The following is a 23,691-nucleotide window of genomic DNA, read 5'->3' on the forward strand; positions in this document are numbered from 1 at the left end:
TGGGCAGCGTTGTAGCGAACATTCGAGTGACCATGTCGGAACAGCACGAATAACTCAGAGATGTGCAATAACAATGTTGAGTATAAATCAGCCGCTGCACAAAGAGGAAAATCCCCCGCTTTCTCTGTCTATCTCTCCTAAACTGAACAATTGGCTATTGGCGACTTTCATTGGGGTCTGGTGCGATTGTTTTCCCCCCGCTCCCTTCAGTGTTGTTTAGATTATTAATATTGCATACGATTTCTAGCCGAGACACGTAGAATAATATCATCAAAACGAATAAATAATTTGAAACTATCGTCAACGTAAACCACGTCAGCATTTCACCTCACGAGTGATCAATACTAAACACGATGTTGCCATCTTGAAAAAAGATGAACAAGAGAAATATATCTACAACTGGATAAGATAATGACACTGACCTAAACTCCTACACCACGTGATAGAAATGGTTTTGTGATAATTTTGCCATGATACATATACATCAACAACTTTCGTAACAACGTCAAGCAAACAAAGAGAAACTCGCTTCACGTAATTGTGATAAGCATGAGTAATTTGGCAACGTCGCGAAAAACGTGTACACGTGAGATGTATTTAAAAAAGAAAATGAAAAAATTTTCAGTCACTTGTGAGGTGCCTCCAACGTCATTCGACAATGATCTTAATAAAATTCCGTTATTCCAGTCTCTCCGGATGTCCGCGTGCCGATCGTTCGCAAATTCAGGCGCATTCCCAAGAACTGAAGTGTCCTACACCTGGCTGCGACGGATCGGGTCACGTGACCGGAAATTATTCTTCTCACAGAAGTCTGTCCGGTTGTCCAAGAGCCAACAAACCAAAGAGTAAACCGCGCGACGGTCAAGATTCCGAACCACTGAGGTCAGTATTGAATGAATAAATGAAAAGGGGGTTTCAATATTTTTACATCAAATAAACGGATGAAAAGCGTGGAACGAATCTCTGCGCAATTCGCTAATCTCTTAAAGCAACTGTTATTCGAGGACCAGCGAATCGCACAGGATCCTTAAACCCTTAGGGCTAAGTACCTCGCTAAACGTGACCTTAAGCCGTCTCGTCGTCCGCATATCTATTGTGGGTTGGATTTGCGCAGAGTTGTATTGCGCGCTCAAGTCGCGCATCTCCCTCCCCTTCCTAAAACGTATAAGGGTAAAATAGCTGGCAATGGATACAACAGCGCCCTACACTAACCCCCCCCCCCCCCCCGAAAAGCAAGACGCTGACTAATATCTCGCGGTTTCCGCTAATTTCACGCTCGCTCTATCTGTCGACGGATATGGATGTGGTACTCTGTTTTGGACTACAGATGTCCCATACCCGGTTGCGACGGGTCTGGCCATGCCACTGGCAAATTCTTGTCCCACCGCAGGTAAGGCTCACTTATAAGGTAAGCGTACCGGTTATTGACACGTTTGGACCCAATTATTGATCCTTTTATTTTTCAAAATTATAAATTTACGGCACAAATTTTGAATTTTTCAATACTAAAACCAACTGCCAGAGAATTAGACACTGTAAATTAATTTTTTCTTTTAGAACTAATGACCAAACATACATACAACCAAAAAAGGTCAATAATTGAGACAGGGTCTATAACTGGTAAACTTACCTTACCTTACTGGATCATTCCATCCAGCCCATATCCTGTCCTCCGCTATTTAACTTCGTACATCATCCCTTCGACTATACGGATCCTAGATAACACAACGATGAAATAAAGTACAGACGGTAAAAAATCTGTCTATTTTCAACATCGGAATCTAAGCGTAGCTTGATTACTCGTCATTATGTGTATGAGCACGAAGCAAACCTGATTTACTGACTGTTCTTTAACCCTTTCACTCTCACATTTTGCAACTCAGTATATTGGCCTGAATTTTGTTACTCGGGGGTTTTTGAGGCCGCTGAATTTAATAGTTTCTAAATCCAAGATGGAGGATCCAACATGGCGGATGTAAAATCGAAAAAAATAATTAAAGTTCAATGATTCCGCCCGAAACTTGTTACTCGGGGTTTTTTTTGGGTTATAAAAAGTAACGAAAGATCGTTCGAAAGTTGTAAGTAAACTGCGATAAGGCTAGAACATGAAAATCATTTTTGAGATGGGACGCTGAGCATCCCATCGTGAGTGAAAGGGTTAAAATCGCTTGTCCCTCTTCTACAAAAGTCATTATACGATTGTTACGATGGATTCAAGGACATGATTGAAAGTTCTCGTTCACGTTGCAGCGCATCCGGTTGTCCGATAGCGAATCGGAACAAGATGCGAGTCCTGGAGTCCGGAGGAACGGTCGAACAGCACAAAGCGGCAGTGGCAGCAGCGACGGCGATGAAATTCGAGGGTGTGAATTGTCCGACGCCGGGATGCGACGGTACTGGACACATAAACGGTTCGTTTCTCACGCACAGGTCGCTGTCTGGGTGTCCAGTGGCTGGGCACACGGTGAAGAAACCGAAATTCGAAGACATGTCGAACATGTACAGCAAAGGAATCACCGGTGAGGCCGCAGGACATAAAGAGATTCTCAATTTCCGTCACGTAAATTCGAGACACGAGGAGTAGTCACTATAATTCAGAAACGGATATCTCGTATTGAAATATTTTGCTGAAAAATTACTGCATCGATATGTGGATGTACAGATATACGATATTGATCGGACGTAATTCGCATTCCAGCAAACTTCACCGTGTTCATATCACTGAATCAAGGAAGATGAAAAAAAAAAAAAAAAATCTCTCTCGTTTATTAGTAACTGTTTGTCCGCTTACAGCTGTAGTCACGATTACCAATTGAAACATTCTTTATTTATTTTACTTTTTTTTGTGTCTTGTTATTATTATTTTTATTATTATTGTTGTTGTTATCATTATAATCATTTATTATTTTTCATCCTTGCTGTAATCATATCGTCGATATTTCGATAGCGGGAATTTTGCGAACAACCGGAAGTGGGGTGGACGAATCGCTTTCCTTCCGGTTTGCAAGTTTGACGTTAAAACGCGTATAACTGACAACGAATATAAAAGAAAAAAGCATCACTATCAGGAAAAATATCATTTGCAGTTCGATTCAATTTCCAAATTACATACACAACAATATATACTTGAATATATATACATATACATGTATATATATATATATGCATATATATGTGTATATATAAACATGTATATATTCTGAAAGTTCAGAATGCAGCATGAAGATCGCATGCTATATACCGCAATGCTAACGCATATTATACAGACAGACATTAGTTATTAAACAATAGAATATTAGGCTTAGGTCTAGTTGAATAGAAACTGAGATTGTAAACCTGGTATTTTGTATTTGACCTGTATATATTGACTTGTGCTATGCTATGCTCTGCTCTGCTCTCCACGCCATGATGTGCTGTCATACCAAAGGAATAAGAATTAGTCTCTTTCTCTCTTATTTTATTCTTCGTCTGTCTATTATATTAACCATATCTCTCTTTCTAAATCTCTCCGATTCTTTGTCACTATTTATTTCTCTCTCTCTCTCTCTCTCTCTCTATCTCTATCTTTGTTTTGCTCTATCTCTATCCTTCTATATTTCTCTGTTTTCTTTTTCACAGAATCCAGGTGTTTCACTAAGCTATACGATCGAGTTATCGATCTTATACATATATATATATTATATACATTATATTATATATATATATATCAATATAAAAACGATATTCTGTTTTGACTTACTCTGTTTGCATATATGATTTAGATGTCGACGATGAAACGAAAGGATTGAAAACGAAACAAAAAAAAAACAAACAAATCGTCGAATTGTGTTGTTACATGTAGGGTATTACCATACCGACGGAGCAACCTAACAACCATACGTATGAAATAAATTTAAGTCAAGGAGAGTAAAGAAATTGTTAATAAATTTAAGGTATACAATACTATTAATACTGACATTCAAATTTTCGGCACTTCCTTATTCGTTGAGCTAGAGAGCATATACAACGTTTTACATATGAATTTCGAACCAATTCTCGATACAATGATACTATACGTTGACGATTGTATATATAATTATATATATTATATATATTATATATATTATATATATATATATATATATATATAATAATAATTGTGTGTATGTATATACACACGCACACATACATATATATATATATATATATACATACACTTGTACGTCCTTAGTGAAACACCTGGATAGATAAATTATCGAATCCTCCCTATGTACAAACGAGAAAAAGAAGATAGTTTCTTTTTTCCTAAATCGAATGAAAGTTGAAAAGAAAGAAACAAACCTGACCAAAGAACCGTAAGATAAAAGAAAAAAGTAAAAAAAAAAACAAAAAAAAAAAAGAACAACTACCATTATGATGAACAATAATCTATTTTGATTTATTCTGGGATCATGATCAGCTCCTTTCCTGTCATTGAGCTTTGAGGAGAACATTTACTTTTGAAGGTAAGGGACTGACGTACTTGCCACTTGTTCTATGTGTATTCGATGTTAAATACAAATCCACGGAGTGTCTTGTCATGAGTGCTGGCACGTGTACGTCCGCATTATTTTCAATTACGTACGGCTTGTCGATCATAATACATAGTTGAAATTTGAAAAATCTTCCTGTACATAAAGAACATCGCTGAATGAAAGTTATTGCTTAGCAATGCAACGACGATGAAAATGAATGAAAAAATCGCGTAGGCCAGCACCCAGCATATCACTCTTTGTTCTATATCTGGTATGATAGCACCTCACGCTACCCAAATACATATTCCGTAAACCCCGTCTGTCGCCCTATCACAAATGCCTATAATTATCTTATATACCGTACGTTTCAACGTTTTCCTGCTGCTTTTCACCCGCAGTTACAATCGATTGACGAATTTTCTTTTTTCTTTTCTCACTTTTTGTTTTTGCAAACTTTGAAACGTGTCGTCTATACTCCCGTTTACCATATTTACATATACATACATATATATATATATATGTATATATATATATATATGTATATATATATATATGTATATATATACACACAGTGGCGACGTTTGATTCTCTCAACGAATTACCTACATTTTGCACTCAGCAAATCTCAAGGCTGCAAATAAAAATGTAACTTTTGTGTAAAGTTGATATTGGAAATAGTAAGAAAAAGAAAAAAAAGAAACGACACTTTGTTCAGAGAAAAACGTCTTCGCTTGTCGCTAGCTCGCTAAATAGATTTTCATTATTTGTTTGATTTCTCTTTTATCTGTCAATCGTTAATTCTCCACACCGTCTCAACAGTTGAATTTAAATCGCACATTTTTCTCACAATTTCTATAATTTTTCGTTTCTTATTCGTTGCCTATATATATACATATGTTATTTTATTTTTCGTTTTGTTTTTTCCCCCCTCCCTCGTTTTACTCTTCCTTCCAGTAATTAAATTGATTAGCAAAACATTCCTTTTCTAATGCCTGCAAACGGTTAATGATTGTGCAGATAGACATTAACATTGATGAACAATATTTAATATGCTTACCGAGAGGAGATTAATGAGAAGGAAAAAAAAAAAAAAGAAACAAATAACAAGTAATATCGATTTACAAAATTAGGAAACTGAAAATCTTTTTAAACAATCATTGTTACATTTATATTCACTTATACCTCGTATACGTTTCTTACGCACATTGTAAAACACGCGTGCGCGCGTGCGTGTGTGCGTGTGTGTGTGTACGTACATAGGTATACATATGACACAAATCAAATGATCTATCCTACCGTATAATTGTAAACATACATACATACATACATATATATTTATATATATACATGTATATACACACACGCGCGCTATTGCGTCGAGACGAGGAAAACTTGATATTATCACGAACGTAGATTGAACGTAAAAGAAAGAAAAAAAGGAAAAAAAGAAAAGAAAAATTAAACATATAGAGCCTGCGGCTGATCACCGTGATGTGTCGGTGATCCTGCGATATTTTATACGAACCTCTGATCAATTATCAACCATGATATACGATATGCATATATATATATATATACATATTTATACATACGAATGAAATTTCCGTCAAGGTTTACAGACGAGTGAGAAACAAAATGCAACAAGCATAAAAAAAAAAAAACAAAAAAAAAAAACTACGAAGAGAAAATTGTCAAAATTTTTAAACGGGGGTTGTCCTTCAGGAATGGACACCGGCGGTCCTGTTCAGGGTGGCTCTATAGGGGCGAATCAGGGGAACACGGTAAGCGGTGTCGGTGGTCAGGGCGAGGACCTTTACACACTGGAGGCCGAGATCACGGAACTTCAAAGGGAGAACGCACGCGTCGAATCCCAAATGCTGCGCCTGCGCTCTGACATCACCGCTATGGAGAGCCAGCTGAAACAGGGAGACAAGGTGCGTCTGCTCGGATAATAATAAATCGATCTACAACCTCGCGGTTGGTCATCCACCCCCGTTCCCTTTTCTACCCTTCGCCAGTTGTGCAGTTATCTGTAATCTGTAATCGGGTTCGCGATGTTTTTCCCCGTTTGTTTCATCTCTTCGGGGCCCGGAAATCTCTGTTTTTTTTTTTTTTTTAATTTTTCGAAACCCCAAATCCACCCCTTCAACTTGTTTTCACCCCGCGGATGTATACCCTCATGTTCTTGTTACGTTATTAAAAATTTCTCAATTTCGAAATATTCACGCGTAAGCGAACGGAAGGTATAAAACAATTGCAAGGATATTACCAAAAGAGTAAAATTATACCGTTTCTGGTACGAGAAGAAAACCCTTTTACCCTTCAATTCTTACTGTATTGTTGTTTTTTTTTTGTTTTTTTTTCATACCTCAGAGTTTACAAATTCAAAATTTCGAAATTGAAGAAAAATAATTACAAAAGAAAAGAAAACGACGAGTAATGAAATTGCTTTTATTTTGTGAAAACAATTGCAGAGAATTACCAGTTTCTAATCCGAGAAGGAAACTTTCACCCGTCAATTCTTGCTGTACCGTTGTCGTTGTTGTTTTTTTTTTTTTTTTTTTTTCAAAACGAAAAGTTTGAAATTGAGGTGAAAGAAAGAAAGAAAAATGACAAATGAGAAAGAGAAAAAAGGGCGAAGAGTAAATTTGTGTAAAATTTCAGGAATCCACTGTGATATCTCAGCGGAACAACAACTTGAACGAGTATTACGAGTCGTTGAGAAACAACGTGATAACCCTACTGGAGCACGTGAGGATCCCAAACGGGCCGGGAGGTGGTGGTCCCCAAGAAAAGATGGGTCACGAGAATTTCGACAGCTACTTAACAAAGCTGCAAACATTGTGCACAGCGGACGGTTACTGCGCCGACGAGAACAACAGGCCGATATACGAGACGGTGAAAACCGCCCTGCAGGACTTTACCGTGTTGCCGACGCCCATCTGAGACCATCCGGATAATAATTTCACCCTCGGGCATAATTCGCACCGCAATCACACAACGTTCGAAACTTACCAGCAACGCTAGGACCGCCGAGGTGATATTGTCGTGTTTATAAATACGTACATAAATAATTGTTACAACGTTGAGATCCTAAGCAGCTAATTTCTAATATCGGACAACGAAGTCGGAGATTAATGATGAATACGTTATGTACGACAAAAATTAAAACACGCGAACGGTTTCTTTTTTTTTTTTTTTTTGTTTTTTTTGTTTTAATTTTCAATTTCGATTACTATCGTTTTCTCGCGTCTTTTTTTTTATTTATTTTATTCACCCTCCAGTTTATTCAATGACACGGATAACTGTTGATATTGACTGTCGAAAAGTAGTGAAAATAGAATCGAGTGTTTTATTTTATCCAGTTTAATGAATTAACGTCAGGTGTAATGAAAAAAAATCACGCGAGATTGTTATCTACGACGTAGGGACTCCGTGCAATATTATATTAGGTATTTGTTTTGAAAACGATCATCGCAATGCATAAAACAAAACGGATAATTACATTATGTACAGGCATGAACGAAGTTTTAAAAACGTGTAAAACAAAGGTGTTCGCAAACGGTATAATAATGATATATAATAATAATAATAATAACAATAATAACAATAATAATAATAATAACAGTAATAATATTAACAATAATAGTAATAACAACGCTATCGTAATTCCAATCCTCTGATATTAATGACAAAGTGGATGTGTTTTAATCTGAAAGGGAATAACGTGAAACTGCTATAATTTGATCGAATGAAAATGTTTTGTACATACACCCGATAAGTGTAATATGTAATTATTATCAATAATCTCACTATCAACGGTTGTAAATATCAATTTCAGAGAGGGGGGGGAAAAAAAAAACGGGTGGGAAAAAAGACGCTGAAAAGAACGAAAAAATAACGACGCTATTGAGTTGTGTATAAAAATGAAAAGGAAATTAAGAAAAAAAAATAAGAAATGAAAATGAAAAGGATACTAACTAGCGTAGATGTATATTGGACCTACTATATATATATATATATTTACATATTATTCGTACGCCGGTATTCGCAATTAATTATACTGAACAGCAAATATGCTAGGTATGATATATAAGACCGATGAAAATTTGTCCATAACTTGTAAATAATAATTTTTGAAATATACGAAGGATATGAGTTTCTATAGACGAATTCGCGAATAAAGTACTCCTCGCCAATAGGGACGACTCAACGATTGATCGTCGTATAAATTTATTAAATTCAATGTTATTCAATTGCAAAATTGCCTGATGGCGCATCGATTTCATCAGAATTATTCATCATTTTTCTAATCATCGATACTCCGCCGATCCACATTGAATAATTATTACATGAGTATCAAAAAACAATTTATCGGTTAATGTGCAATAATTATTTCAATTATTGATGATATTATTATTATTATTATTATTATTATTATTATTATTATTATTATTATTATGGTGATATTGCCTAGTTGCTATAATAAGTTGTTATCGTCGCGTTAACTTGTTTATTATTTATTATTTAAGTAGTGCAAATGTTCATTACGACGATATTCTTTCACCAACTACCCGAAATGAATATTCACTTGTTGGGATACGAAAAATTCATTGGCGAAAAATCTGTGCGATTTCAATAAGGAAGAGAAGAAGAGAAAAAAAAACAACCTCAAATAAGTAAATTGTCTTGTTGCAGCATAATTTTTATTGATACTTGTTTCAAAGATATCCGTAATTATTGCAAATTAATTTTGAAATGAGATGTAATGTCGTGAATTGATTCTTTTGAATTTTACCGGGTGTGTATAAATCATTGACGTTGTATATAAGAGAGTTTGTATAACTGAAACTTGCAAGGCAAACTGGAACTCCCGAAAATTCAACTAGCCCCGGTATTTTTTTTTTTTTCTTCTTTTTGCTTGCATTCCGCTAATGCGTTACACCGTTTTACTCTGTACATAGAAAATAAACACATAAATTATCTCTAAACAGCCATTTATGAAAATATGCGATAATAATAAGGTATACAATATTATTATTGTAACTACTAGTCAGTAAACGGAAACACATGGATTAATATTAAATATTCATAGCATAGAAGTAAATACAGAAACAGGTGAAAGGCAACAAAAAAAGAAAGAAAAAAATTCACGATTCGAGAAAAAAATGAATTACTTGCAGTAAGAAAGGTAGAAGAAAAAAAAAAATCTCTTTTAAACAACAACGATTCAATTCAAAACCAAATGTGCAATAACAATTAATGACGATATCGAATATGTGATTATAATTTTCCTATACATTAAGATTGGATTATAAAAAGAATTCGAACAAGTCTTTCCGTTAGGAAGAACTGACATTATACGCTATTAATTTGGGTGTGATTTATCGATTGTTTGAAAATAAAAAAAATAAAACAAGATCCAAAAAAAAAAAAAAAACAACCAAATCGTATAATAATCAATGCCAATAATCTGGAGCACCTGAAGTTAAACTATTTATGTACTGCAATTTGCTCTGTCACGATATTATATAATTTTTTGACCATGGATGATATTCGTTAGAACGTGATAATGTATATAACAGTAGGATATTTGATTATTTATTGAGTAAAAAAATAAATAAATAAATAAAAAATAAAAAATGCGGCAAATGTTGAAACGGATTATTATGGTTTAACCGTCGTCTATATAATATAATATATAAATATATGGGACGTTTTACGGCGTTTGCGACCAACGTTTGACCATCTACACCCCTCTTGATTTTAACCTCTATTTTTTTTACGCTGTAGTATCGCTTGAAATAAGAATCTCAGATTTTCATTCAAATTTTTCAAGTTATCCTCAAGTCGGGAATTAAAATCGGTAAACTTGAAAAAAAGTCACAGCTTTTTATTTCAAATGATACTGCAACGTGTAATATCAAGGATCAGATCGCGATCGGGTGCAGAAGATCAAACGCTGATCGAAACGGCGTGGAATGCCCTGTGTATGGTAAAAAAAAAAAAAAAAAAAGTACCACGCTACTTGAAATATAGTTATAGTTACGGTTTACTACTGATTACTATTAGTATTATTTTGTTATAAAAAAAAAATGTATTATTAACTATCGAAAACGTGAAAAAAATTACAATTAAAAATAAAATTTCACAGTATAAGTTATATATGTTATCGTTTAAGTAAGCATAAATGTTACTCTGTTTGAATAAAGGGTATTTATCGACAAAAACTATCACCTAGATTGTATTTCCAATTTAAATCCTAATATATTCTATCTAAATGCCAAAGAAATTTTCCAAACTATTACAAAAATTGTCACAAAGGTAGAAAGAAGATTTTCAATAAATTCATTTCGTAGAAATCTATGGTCGCATCTAATCGATGTCTCATTCTTTTATTAAATCTTACTGATTTAGCTCTCGATTTGTATGTTACATAGTGATCGAGTCCTATAAACAATAAATAATATTTCCATCCAGCCCCGTTCTTCGATGATCTTGTTCCATGAAAGGGTATCGACCGAAACTCAGGATGACACTCAATTTTCAGACAAACCGAAAAACACAACAAGAAACTCGGAAATAAATTTCAATAATATCGCCACGCTTTGTGATCACGATCACTGTTAATTCAAGAGCAGAAAATATATACAAATTTACATACGAATTTTATATACGAATACGAAAAATACGGATGCATAGTATAATTTACAAAATTTTGGTTTCGTATGCACCGTCTCAAAGAAAAAAAAATGCAAAACAATGGATTGATTAATGAATTAATTTTTACCGATTCAATCGAGTCGTGTTCGATTAGTTTTTTCGTTCCGATTAGTCGATGCATAGATTATTTTTAGCTTAGTGGCCATCGCTACTCTGACAACTTTCAGCCGAATAGAATATGCGTTAAAATGAATGAAGAATAAGTGAAAAAATTGCAAGCCGTGTCTTTTTTCAATATAGTTATGAAGATGGGATTCCATTTGTCAGACTGTAAACGAGCAAGTCTAGAACAACATTAAAAAATTTTTTACTTCGAAATATGAGATGCGAATTTCACGTAGTTATCTGATTCCTGTATCTTCGTTTCGTTAAATCTAATAATCAACGAGAAATTGTATGGAAAAAAAAAAAAATTGAATAAAATTTGAAAATTCAAGTGATAAATTTAATCGGTAATGAAGAAATCGTTACTTCATCGTCTAAATTGAACATGGCGGTCAAGACAGGCAGCGCCATTGATCGTATTTGACGGGGTGAATTTTCTGTGAACTAACAACGCTCGGTCAAATATCGCGAGTCGAGTATGCGAGTCTAAGTCGTCGTACGATCCAAGTTTTGAGATATGTCAGTCGATTTGTTGTTGCTAGCTTTTAGATATTTGAAAATCGGACACACAGGATGGCAGTGATTTTATATTAAAATTAAAAAAATAAACAAATAAATAAATAAAAATAATACAGTAACAAAAAGAAAAATCCCACATGACTCGTTCGGCATCGGATCTAACGGACGTAAGTGAAATTAGTCAAAACTACCTGCAGCAATTTGAATCTCACTTTACAAACGTATGCAAAACTAAAATGCAAAACGATTTTCACTACGTAAACACCGATCGTTCTCACCCGAATTTGAAAGGTGAAAATACCCTTTAAACGAGCTTCAAACCGCCTCTTCTCCAGTTTTCATTAGCTAATTGTTTGCCTGGTAACCAATTTCCTGATACCATCTCTATGCTACCCAGTTATCTGTCTTACTAATGAATTATCAATACGTTTGAAAAACGATGTTAACAGCCCATCCCTCCCAACCCGTCGCCAGTTTAAGAGATGAGCGTGGGCTGAATTCAGTCGACGCAATAAAGTGCCACCAATCATCCAATAACGACGATTCTCTGCTTAACGTGAAAATATATCCACTTTGCATGTATACGCCTGTAGGTTTCATCCTCTCCCAGTATTTTTCATGATCTCATCATAAAATTAGCGCGGATGATACAAACTTACGTACGTAAGTACATGTGACGTACATCGGTATGCTAACAACGCTTGCGATTTCATTGTCCCAAATTTAAATTGACCCATTGCGCACCATTTGCAATCAGATTCATTCCGCTTTTATACATTCCAGGATGCTGCTCTACGCCGAAATTTCTACAGCGCGCTGAAAGTCTGTTAGAAATAATACGTAACAGCTACCCGAAGTGACGATGAATGGAAAAAACACAGTTATGGAAGAAAAGTCACAGTACGTTTCGTGTATAAAAATTAACGGAGTCCCAATCCTGCCTCCTCTGGTGAGTAATAAATTTTGATAATTGCACAGGTCTGCAACCAAGAAAACTGCGCGGGATGTTTTATACAGTTTCTTATAGATTTTCACTCAACGAAACCGGGAAAAAATACTCGGCAAAGTTCCATCACCTCGGCTTTTTTTTCAATTCGTGTTTGTAATTTCATTTAGTGTTTAACTCCTGTTTAGTTCGAAATCAGGTACCCTATTCTTGATTCTAATAATCCTATGGAAAAGTGATTTCTTACTTCCGTTTAATATGTATTTGAGTGAGACTCTAAAGTAAATACAAACAGGGAAATAGAAAATAGCTAGGTGAAGTATGTTCGGAAAAGTATCAAAGAAAAGGAGAAAAGGTTTCACAGGCAAAAAGAATGCACATGGAATGTTGAATACATTTTGTAAAGTTTTTTGTTTAACTTTATAAGGAATATTGTTTAGTTCGTTGTAATGAGATAGTGGTTTTTTCATTATTGTCATGTTTTTTTTATGTTAACACCTTGTATTTTGCAAGAATACTGTACGTGATGGAGGGAAATGGAGATCATTATTGGATTCAGCAAACTCAAAAACATAATATTTACCAAAAACATCCCATGCAGCTAAAAAAAGATGTTTTTTTGCAAGACCTGTGTTGTTAGTCGATAGCCTTTCCGCGCTAATCAAAGTCTATTCAATTTTAACCGCTACAGATGACGGATGATTTGAGAGCGGAAATGAGCTATTACAAACAACTGGCAATAGCGGTGGAAGAGAAATTGAAGATGTTGAAAATAGCCAAGGAGAGTATCAGGACTGAATGTGCAAAATGCATAGCGCTAGAAAACCAAAGTTTCAAGACCGACGAAAAGGTTGAAAAAAGTAATTCGTACGATTCGACAACGGAAGATTCTTGCATGACTGAAACGGAGACTAGCACAATAGAATCAGGACCGAATATTGACACAGTGATAGATATACCGACCAGAGAAGAACAGCCGGATAAAAATTATACAAGCTTAGATACCAGTTTTCACGAATCTACAGCAGAAACAATGAATCAATCCGACGCATCCTTTGATAACGACGGAAATGAAAACAGCAGCAAAGAGAGAAACGACGAGCTTTTCACCACCAGCACATGTTCTGACACGATCACTGCCAGCACGGATTTGAATCAGTACTTGGACGCTTCCCCGCCGACTCAAAGCACGGTCGAAACCGTTACACCAGAGATTGTCAAGCCGAAGGTGCCTAAGACATTGGATATCATTCCGATAACGGTACAAGTTCCGGAACAAGAGAAGAGCGACGATTCGTTCGACGAGAAACCGTCCGGACAAAATACACCCCCCAAACTCGTGCGACAAGGTTCGTACATCTTGGAAGCACCGAGCCCAATGCTGCTAGCTCACATGCAAACGGAACTTGCGGACCCGGGTTACATTCCATCGACAACAAGTACAGCTATTAAACGCAAGGAGTGGAATATATCTCAGGCGAAGAGCGAGTGGGAGAACCAGATTAAGAATAAGGAAATTATTATACCGGATAATTCAAGGGGCAGCAATGGCCATACGAGGTATAGAAGGAACAGCATGTCAACCTTAAACAATCAGAAGGTGTTCAAATCGTTGTCGCACGCTAAGAACGGTTCCTCCCTAGGAATGCACCAGTCTGCCAAATCCGTTGATTGCATACAGACAATGTTGGATAGGGAATTGGTGTGCAAATCTCCAGGCGGCGCTAAATCCAATGGTTACAGCCAAATGCAGAGTGTTAGAGGTAGCGGCGGCTCGACGAAAAGCGGCAACTCTCAAAAATTCAGATCGAATAGAAACGTATCATTTATTAATTTAGCCAACAGACTAGGAGGGTCGGTTGGAAGTCTCGTGAATTTTGGAGGACAGTCTTGCCAGGCAATGAACGCGAGGAACGATCGATCTAAACCAACGATAATTAACGAAGCGCAGAGCACTCCGAGCCCTGTAAAATCTGTCGCAGTTACCGACAAACTCGTCATTATATTCAAAGAAATACAGAGAAAACACGAGGAGCAAATGGCTGAGCTTATTGCCAAACAGCAAAGGGAGCAAAAAAATATGCAGAGAGAATTCGAGAAGCAACAAGCACTGCTACTTGGCCAGATAAAAAAAACATTTCCTGGTATTTTGATACCTCCAACTGCCGAGGAGGAGACTCCTGAGGTTTTGAAACCAGTTTTGAATACGACAAAAGAAGATGACGATACATATTCGTTGGACAAGAATAATCCGCCACTTCCCAAATGTCCACTGGATTATATTTATCCTCTGAATGGACACTGTGAGACAATAATATCATCTAGTAATAATACAAGCACACATCCTAAAGTCGATACTTCGGAGAACAAAGGTTTAGAAAGCAATGAATTACTCTCCAAGAATATCGACGCACCGTCGAGTATTCACAGATCTAAAAACACTGCAGATAAATGCTTAAATGTTAGCCGGCAACTGTTTCCACTGGATAGTAACACCGTACATGTTCCAATTCCAGTCAACGTTCATTACACCGCAAAACACGTGAGTATTGATATATTTGAATAAATTATTATGAAATATAGGCGACTCTATCTTTTCACAAATTTACAGATAAAAGCAGCGACGATAATAAACGCTTATGCGAGAGGATACTTGGTACGGCGACTGATGAACACTGAACGTGTTGTGGATCTGAAAAATACCTACAAGGAGGCACTCCACTGTATGCTGAAACTTCACGTAGACGCACCGCTAAATTTGCCTGAGTTAAATTTTCACCAACGTCTTCAGCTGCAGGTAAACAAATGCACTGAATTTTGTGAACTCTTTTAAACACCACTGAAATGTGAAACATTTTGATTTTACTTTATTTCAAGTGTGATGCAGCCTCAATGAACATAGCCGAATTGTTCGCGCAAAGCCCCGAACAGCGGATGCAAGTCATATCGCAAGACCGGGATATCAAACGATCTCGCTCCGAACGCCCAAGCTCTGCACATTCCTACTCTTTCGCAACTCAACGGACGCTTGCGAGAAAAAAAATGAAGGAGTATGATTCTACCTGATATTTTGCTCTATTTTTTCATATGGTTCACTATTTGTTCTCACAGATTTTTCTTCGATTATTCGATAATAAACGATCAAAGAATTGCAAAATCATAATCAAGATCCGATTTTGTGTACTAATAATATTTTTCTGCCAGAAACTGACCAAACGCTTCATGAAAGTAAATGAAATTATGATTTATTAAGTGAAATGCATCTAATGCTTTACTGGAGTGAAATGTTTTTCAGAAATTTCTTTGCTAAATCATTTTTCCTTCTTGGTTACTTTTAGGATGGGAAATTTTTCCTCTCCTCCTATAAGTAGTCGCACTTGTTCAGCCAGGAGCAGATGTCAAACATGGACATCAAACTCCAGAGAAAAACGGTCTCAAAATATTTGTAAGAATTTACAAAATTTTTCATAATCAATTAACTACAATATCATAAATATCTGTCATTTTCATATTCCACTTTTTAATTCTTTCACAGATCACGGAATAAAGCGAAGTACGAGTGCAGGAACCGTTCGAAAACCTTGGAGATGAAAAACCATAACGGTGCCTTTACATTAAAAAGTCTAAGTCATATGTTTTTGTACAAAATTTCATACTGCTGAAATAATTCCGTACAGTGCCTTGTCATTTTTTTTGTTATTAAACGCAATTGTTAGCCCTACAATGTTGTATTCGCCCATTATATTTCCAGAAACCTACCAAATTTACACATAATAGGAAATTAACTAAACAAGTTGAAATCGCAACGACATATAATTTATACTTTAAACTTCCCTCCATAAGTAGCGACGTGAAGTGAGCTATTATTGGACAGGCAGCAGCGCGATTTTCAATTGTCCCATACGTGATAGGATATTGCCTATATACAGGCGTACTCACCTCCGTGTTTTGGTTTATTGAAATTTTTCATTATTTCTTACGATGCTGAAGTTAGTAACGCTATCGTAACAATTTTTCACAAACTTTTTTTTTTTGGTAAACCGTAATAAAACAAAACATACTCTTATGTTGAAATTTAACAAGAAAACAGTGATTATTTTCCCAATTTTTCAATGCAATAACGTTACTAACTTCAATCTTCTGATTTTTCTCCCTCCCGTAATACTGCGAATATTCCACAATATATATTCATCAAAATATTTTTACCTTCATGTACAAACTGCAGTATTGATGACATCCTCGTTAATCCTCTCGTCCCGCTGCCACAAATAATTTCACCGATTCACTGAACCGAAGTACCGACGAACACGTCGAAGATGCACATCACTTCTTACCACACGAATAAAAATAAACCATCTTCAAATGCGCACTCAATTAATGCTCTCAACGCGAGAGCAATATTCCGAATTACCGAACCTGTAGTAAACAACTCTGAATGTCACCCGACGATTGAACGTAAACTGCGACACATCACGTCGATCACGTCGTTTATATTGCACATATCTTTCCTTTTATGAAACCACTGCCACAGTATTTAGTTACCGACAATAAGTTGACAACATGACGGTCATTTGTTGATTGTTTATTCACCGTTTATACCTCTACAGCGATGGCACAACCTTCCGCGTAAAAAAAAAAAACTCTTTGATCAAAATAACCTGACGAATTCCTTCAAATTTACGCAGATACTAAGATATTTATGTCGATTCGGTATCGATGGACCAATTTTTCGAACGAAATATAAGAACAAGAATTTTCATTCGTCATGCACTGTCACAGCACTGGGCAACAAGTTGTTGCAACTTTTTCTTCGACCGGTTTTCACGTGAAATATTGTTGGATGTTTACAAATAACTTTACCAGCCACGGAAAATTACTCTATAGATGAATTTTATCGGTTCATATTCAATAACTCACCGCGATAATATGATTATCCCGTGATTTTCATACATATTCCGGCGTCCGACATCGGGAGACATCCAAGCTCGTTGAAATCGTATCTAGAACTGAACGATCTAGAAAGTTCAGGCCAGTGGTGACGTCACACAACCACCTTCTGTGCTCGCGACTTTATTTTTGAATTTAGAAATTACTTACAACGATAAATTGAAGTGATTTACGCGTTATTAATTAGTTTATAAGAATCGGACCACGCCGAATTCCCGACATCCGAACCGACGGCGTCACTGATTCGAATAAACGAACTAACCGACTCGCAGCCAATGTCACACCGATGAAATTTGTTTTTCGAGCGGTATCGAACGTACATTCAAATTCACATCATGTTCTAAGTTCACATCCATCCCAACGTCATTATTACCACGTGCATATACATTAATAATATATAATACAAACATGCATACATGGTATCCAAATATATATAAAACAGTGTTTTGATACGATTTTGTGAGCTTTATCCGAAGGATGCAAACAATAAAATTATACGAAATGACACATCTCGCTACTCATCTCTGATAAAAGTCGCTACACGTGCTGCACTCTGTGCGAATTTTTAATAACGGTAAGGAATTGTTTACGGACAGTACTGATCTCTATATAATTTGTGTAGCAGGGGTTAAGGATTATGACGTCAAAAAAATGATTTGTCAAAATGGTAAACATCGGACAATGACGATTAAAGACCTTAAAAAATATTGACACCACCAACGCGAGGTCTATAGAGGTAACGTAACTGAGACACCTCAATAGTTTACAAAAATTTTCAAGTCATTACACCATTATGTTACGTAAATAACCATCATAACCTAAGATCTATCCTGTACACACGATACTCCGATAACAATTACGTTATCTCTGTCTGTTGCAGCTTAACTCCTAGCATGATAGCTAGAACGTAATCTGTATAGTAAAATCGCTCCACCGACAATGTGTGAAAATGTGAATCACAATCCGTTTGCGGGTCTTTTTACATCCGTAAACGAAGCAGCTTCATTTTCTACCCAAAACCAACCTTCGACAGTCCATGCAGACGTATCAAAAAATACTGACGAACATTCGACAGCGGAGAGTAACAGCGTCAACGGTTCTAAACCAATCAACACAGCAGCCGAAGCTGATGCTTTCATTAACGACATAGTTGAGGAAGTTTTCGGCTTGACGCTGCATTCGGATGGAGCTAAAATAAAATCTGGACGACAGCTGGTCTTTCTTGAGGACTTAGCCGCTGCTTTGGCCCCTCAAGATTGGATGGATGCTGAGTCGGTTGAGCACGCTATTTTTGAACGACTTATGCTCAGCAATCCAGGAGCCAAAATAGTTGACAATAAAAATGAAAAACAAACAAACTCTATCGACGATCATGTTTCAGAGACTGAAATTATACCCTATTTGTACGAAAGTTATCGCAGATTACTGCGCTATAAACCAAGCCATAGATTGCACGATACGATAGAAAACATCACACGAATCGTCGTCAGGAATGTTGGCACTGCTATGCAGGAACCTGACTTATTCCAAAGTCAAGAGGTTCGTGATTTGTTTATTACCTGAAATCTATACACCTTGAAATTCTAATTTCGTATATCATTTTAAAATTATATTCACAGGTGCACAAGCAATTTATAGCATTGTTTATGGACGGTGGAGTAGTTGGACAGGAGTTGACCTCCTTTGTAACAGACATTGTCAACGAGTTAAACTCCGAGGATAGGGATGAAAGCCTCAGTGTGATCAGCACAGCTTTCACGCCAATCCTGAACAGCATTCATCAGGAGGTGGCACAGTCCAATCTCTTAGTTTTTCGACAATACTGGTTCGGACTTCTACAGACGTTTGCTTCTGTTGAAGGTCTCGCCTTGTTTCTCATATCGCACAGCACTCCTCGTGCTATGCAAGGAAAAGCGTATTCAGATACGCTGTTGGGGGCACTGCTGTGTCTAAGCTGTTTGCCCAAAACTCTCGAAGCTCCGTTTGACTTCTTTGACAAACCTTTGCAACAGGTGAGCAAAAAGAAACAATTATCGCTGCAACTCGATTTCAATTCGAATGGTCGATTCAATAACAGATTACTTTTTCTTGTTTAAAGTCAGTTACTTCTATGGAAGGAAATATCTGGACAGCGTTGGATGCGCTTAGCGAATCGCTACATAAAGTTTTTCACACTTTACTAAAGTGTTCCACAGATGTGCGCCACAAAACTTTAAAATGGATAGGCGATTGCCTCCATGCCAACGCTGGGAGAGGAAAGCTCTGGAATTCGCATAGCGATGCTGGACTGACTATGACGCTGACTGTATCCGATGGTTTCATGTTAAATCTCAGCTCAATATTGCTCAGGCTTTGCCAGCCCTTTTGCACAAAGTTGAACGATAGCAAACTGCTGAAAATCGATCCAACTTACTGTTCGGTCGAGGTAGGCTAGTCCCGTTCAAAGAATTTCTGTTAATATTTAAGAATCGCGTCTAATTCACAGCTAATATTCGGACATTCTTTTTCCTAGGCTCAAAATGAAGAAGAAAGTAAGACACGTGGTCTTCACGCCAAAGGTTTAAGTGGAGAAACATGTCTCATTCCAATACCCGAAGGTGAAACGCGACCAGCAGCTGAAACATTCGGTTTTGTTACTGAATGTTTTTACCTGACTCATAGAGCATTGGATCTCGGATACCGTGTTGTTTTGGAGAAACTCTTGAGGTGTGCTAAACATGTGCAACAAACTTTATATGCTAAAATCATTGTCCAAAATACAACCTGCTCAAAGTACTCTACTATTTTGCAGAGCAAATCAGGACTTGGCTCGTATGCGGCGGATATACAGCGATGCTCAGGGTGGTGGAAACTCTGAAGTACTAGAGGCTATAACCACGCGAATGGAAATGGAAATGACAAAGTAAGTGAGTAAGTAAGCAGGGGCTTGGAAGATGAATCCCTCAGACCAGGTCAATAAAAAATTTTAAATTTTCCAGATACTTATCGCTTAGAGCTAGTCTTTTGGCGCCTGAGATGCTGAGTCTACTGGCAAAATTCCACGCTGCGACGGCAGTCTGGCTAATACAGGTCAATCTGGATATTGAGTCTGATTTCATTAAGCATAGTACTTATGCACCAAGAGAATTTAAAACCGTCGCGTTCCCGCTACCTGAGACTGTGCCAGAAACTCTAAGATGCATTCCCGAATTTGTGGTCGAAAATACCGTCGGATTTCTCTGCTTTTTGCGACGTTTGAATCCAAACACGTTCGAAGAACAAGGACCGAGCTTTTTGAACCCAATCCTAACAGAGGTAAGAACTTTGCTTTTATATTCCGTTGGAAAACCTTATAAAGTGATTTAATTCAATCAAATAGGTCGTCGCGCTGATGGAGTCTCAACGGCGTTTATATAACCCTCACCTTCGTGCGAGACTCGCCGAAGGACTCGAAGCGCTCTTACCTTTAAACGAGGAACCCTCAAATCAAGCGGTAGCTGCGCTGGGAGTTTTTCACAGAGAGCAATTATTTGTTACTCATCCCCACAGACATCAGGTTAGTACAACGTAATTATATTCTTGAATGGGATGGATGGAAAGTTGGTTATTACTTTGAAATCACTTCGCACGCTTCTTTGAAAAGTCTTGTGAAACTGGATGACCATACAGACGATTAATATCTCCTTGTAATTTCTCATTTAGATAGTTACAAATTTGCTCCAAGTATTTGTGGGAATCGAGATGACAGGTCAGAGCGTTCAATTTGAACAGAAATTTAACTATCGACGACCAATGTACATAGTTATGGATTATTTATGGAAAATACAGGAACACAGGAATAATTTCAAGTAAGTGTGAATGTAAAGAGGAGCTCTTAAAAATAATACTGAATAAAATGTAGTCAATTCATGCGGGATGTGTGCACAGGCAACTGGCTAAAGAGGCTGAACAAAACATGGAAGCAGTGCAGCCACCACTGTTTCTCAGATTCATGAATTTACTTATGAACGACGCGGTATTTCTCCTCGATGAAGCACTCTCGAATATGGCACAACTCAAGCAACTATTCCAGGCAAGGTGAGCGTAAAGTTTTGCAGCAAGTAATCTGGAGATGTTTATTATAACATGACCAAGCGATTTATTCAATATCAGAGAAAATGGCGAGTGGGATAAACTTCCGCCGCACGAAAGAGAGCAACAGATGGGATATCTGACACATATCGGTATGATAGCCAGATTTGACAATATTCTCGGCAGAGAAACCATACACACTTTGGAAATGCTCACTTCTGAGATTATATCCATTTTCTGTCATCCCACTATGGTCGATCGCATCGCTTCGATGCTCAATTATCTACTGCTGCAATTAGTCGGACCTAATCAGAAAAATCTTAAGGTGAGATGAGACGCGTAATTGACGCAATTTCTCAGTATAACGTAGTGGATCTATTACTAGGTCAAGGATCAGAAAGAATACGACTTCAAACCGGCAAATTTGGTCTTAAATATCTGCAAGATATACATAAACCTGAGTCACAACGAAGCTTTTACACTGGCCGTTTCTCAAGACGGACGTTCCTACAGTCCGGAATTATTCAAACTCGCGGAAAATGTTCTAGGTAGGTATTGAAGATAATAAAAGACATAATATTATCCTGAAAATTGTCTAAATGCTCCTAATCAAATAGTACGCATCGGAGGTGGCGGGATACTTGGGGATCTTGACCAGTTTGCAAAACGGGTCGAGGAAGCTGCTAATCAGAAAAAACAAGAGGAAGAAATACTTTCTGGTGCCCCTGACGAGTTTTTAGACCCGATTATGTCCACGCTAATGACAGATCCAGTCATTTTACCGTCTTCAAAGATTGTAGTGGATCGCCAAACTATTGCAAGGTTCGTCGCAGCTGAAATCAACCATATTGCATCGATGGCCTAACTTTGTTATTACGAAATTTAATAGCAATGTGAAAGATTCATGAATACTTCGCAAATTTTTAGACACTTGTTAAGTGACCAGACGGATCCCTTCAATCGATCGATGTTGACGATGGATATGGTGAAATCGGATACGGAATTGAAAGACAAAATAGAGGAATGGATTGCTCAGAAAAGGAAAGAAAATATTCCGGGAAGTAGTAGTGAAAAATAATATCACTATTTCGTGGTGCTGCTTGGTTAAACCGATAAAAAAAAAATGTACAAGTATGAGTTTACTGGATTATAGATATCCAGAAAGAGTTTACTGCTTTTGATGATGTGTAACAATTCGACGAAACGTGTGAATAGAAAAATTTTATCACAAATCTGAGAGTCTGCAATTTTACCACGTCGCATCGATAATGAGCGAGATTTTATTACCCGAACCCAAATAACAGTGTAATCTATATTTAGAATTCTCCAACTTGATACTACTTTATAGTTTGTGTTCAATAATCAGCTCGCAGTGTCTTTTACGAGTGAAATCAATCAACCACCGATGCAATCTTATGCAAGTAGATTTTTATACCGTGTATATGTGATACAATTGATTAGCAACTTTGCTTTTATCAATTTGCTAAATAACTTCACTATCGGGATTGAATCATTGCAGACTGCGTATTGACAATTACCAATAATTACAATATTATCAAGAACTTTTATCAACACTATGCTAATTTTGTTTCATTTTATCGCGGATAATAGCTTTTTCCCATCTGTAGATGGGACGATTATCAAAATTTTGAAACATTCCATAGTAAAAAGAGCAAGTTCCTTTGTGTGTTATGAAAAATTGCTCGAATCTGCTGCATTGTAATCAAATGTTGATTCCTAACAATACGATTTGTTTGAATTTCGGAAATATAGCGTGCACAATTTAATAATTACTTCGAACCCAGTAGAAATATGAAGTTCAACTTAGTAAAAAAAATTATGGATACATCATAACGTGGTTGTCGCTATTGTAAATAGTTGACATATTTAATTTCTGCTGTCATGAGT

General features: G+C 36.8%; 3 protein-coding genes and 1 long non-coding RNA gene across 8 annotated transcripts in view; 3 read left to right on the forward strand and 1 right to left on the reverse strand.

Moving 5' to 3' along the window:
• LOC107220271 (AT-rich interactive domain-containing protein 1A) overlaps positions 1-9,933 on the forward strand; it is a 270,178-nt gene extending 260,245 nt beyond the window's left edge. For all 3 annotated transcript variants that reach the window (XM_046740876.1, XM_046740877.1, XM_046740878.1), the window contains exons 15-19: positions 688-882; positions 1,328-1,390; positions 2,251-2,519; positions 6,216-6,427; positions 7,158-9,933. In XM_046740876.1, coding sequence (XP_046596832.1) covers positions 688-882; positions 1,328-1,390; positions 2,251-2,519; positions 6,216-6,427; positions 7,158-7,439 — 1,021 coding nt within the window. In that variant the 3' untranslated portion in view covers positions 7,440-9,933. The remainder of the gene's footprint in view (positions 1-687; positions 883-1,327; positions 1,391-2,250; positions 2,520-6,215; positions 6,428-7,157) is intronic.
• Positions 1-17,997, reverse strand: part of LOC124294650 — a 119,434-nt gene extending 101,437 nt beyond the window's left edge. The window contains exon 1 of the long non-coding RNA XR_006904581.1: positions 16,993-17,997. This is a non-coding gene — a long non-coding RNA (uncharacterized LOC124294650). The remainder of the gene's footprint in view (positions 1-16,992) is intronic.
• LOC107220280 lies at positions 11,819-16,517 on the forward strand. Of its 3 annotated transcripts, XM_046740880.1 has the most exons (8): positions 11,819-12,007; positions 12,290-12,429; positions 12,624-12,789; positions 13,478-15,328; positions 15,398-15,583; positions 15,664-15,836; positions 16,125-16,231; positions 16,322-16,517. In XM_046740880.1, the coding sequence occupies exons 3-8, from the start codon at positions 12,703-12,705 to the stop codon at positions 16,375-16,377; spliced, it is 2,460 nt and encodes an 819-aa protein (XP_046596836.1). In that variant the 5' UTR covers positions 11,819-12,007; positions 12,290-12,429; positions 12,624-12,702; the 3' UTR covers positions 16,378-16,517. The 3 variants fall into 3 exon arrangements, with proteins under 3 accessions (XP_046596836.1, XP_015514300.2, XP_046596835.1); XM_015658814.2 differs by lacking the exon at positions 12,290-12,429; XM_046740879.1 differs by lacking the exons at positions 11,819-12,007; positions 12,290-12,429 and adding an exon at positions 12,485-12,503.
• Positions 17,998-18,313: 316 nt separating the features above from the next.
• On the forward strand, positions 18,314-22,947 carry LOC107220272 (ubiquitin conjugation factor E4 A). Its single transcript, XM_015658800.2, has 14 exons — positions 18,314-18,469; positions 18,614-19,272; positions 19,353-19,745; positions 19,832-20,158; positions 20,246-20,439; positions 20,525-20,635; positions 20,712-21,027; positions 21,092-21,268; positions 21,415-21,560; positions 21,640-21,789; positions 21,865-22,108; positions 22,169-22,331; positions 22,401-22,605; positions 22,711-22,947. The coding sequence occupies exons 2-14, from the start codon at positions 18,673-18,675 to the stop codon at positions 22,859-22,861; spliced, it is 3,177 nt and encodes a 1,058-aa protein (XP_015514286.1). The 5' UTR covers positions 18,314-18,469; positions 18,614-18,672; the 3' UTR covers positions 22,862-22,947.
• The last annotated feature ends 744 nt before the right edge of the window (positions 22,948-23,691 follow it).

This window comes from Neodiprion lecontei, chromosome 5 (assembly GCF_021901455.1).
Source record: "Neodiprion lecontei isolate iyNeoLeco1 chromosome 5, iyNeoLeco1.1, whole genome shotgun sequence".
Classification (NCBI taxonomy): domain Eukaryota; kingdom Metazoa; phylum Arthropoda; class Insecta; order Hymenoptera; family Diprionidae; genus Neodiprion; species Neodiprion lecontei.

Bases quoted from the DNA above. Each gene is read 5' to 3' on its own strand.
- LOC107220272 (XM_015658800.2), top strand. From the start codon at position 18,673: ATGTGTGAAAATGTGAATCACAATCCGTTTGCGGGTCTTTTTACATCC. The intron at 20,440-20,524 runs GTGTGCTAAACA...ACTATTTTGCAG, and splicing joins GTTTTGGAGAAACTCTTGAG to AGCAAATCAGGACTTGGCTC. The intron at 20,636-20,711 runs GTAAGTGAGTAA...TAAATTTTCCAG, and splicing joins ATGGAAATGGAAATGACAAA to ATACTTATCGCTTAGAGCTA.
- LOC107220280 (XM_046740880.1), top strand. From the start codon at position 12,703: ATGAATGGAAAAAACACAGTTATGGAAGAAAAGTCACAGTACGTTTCG. The intron at 15,329-15,397 runs GTGAGTATTGAT...ACAAATTTACAG, and splicing joins TTCATTACACCGCAAAACAC to ATAAAAGCAGCGACGATAAT. The intron at 16,232-16,321 runs GTAAGAATTTAC...ATTCTTTCACAG, and splicing joins AAAACGGTCTCAAAATATTT to ATCACGGAATAAAGCGAAGT.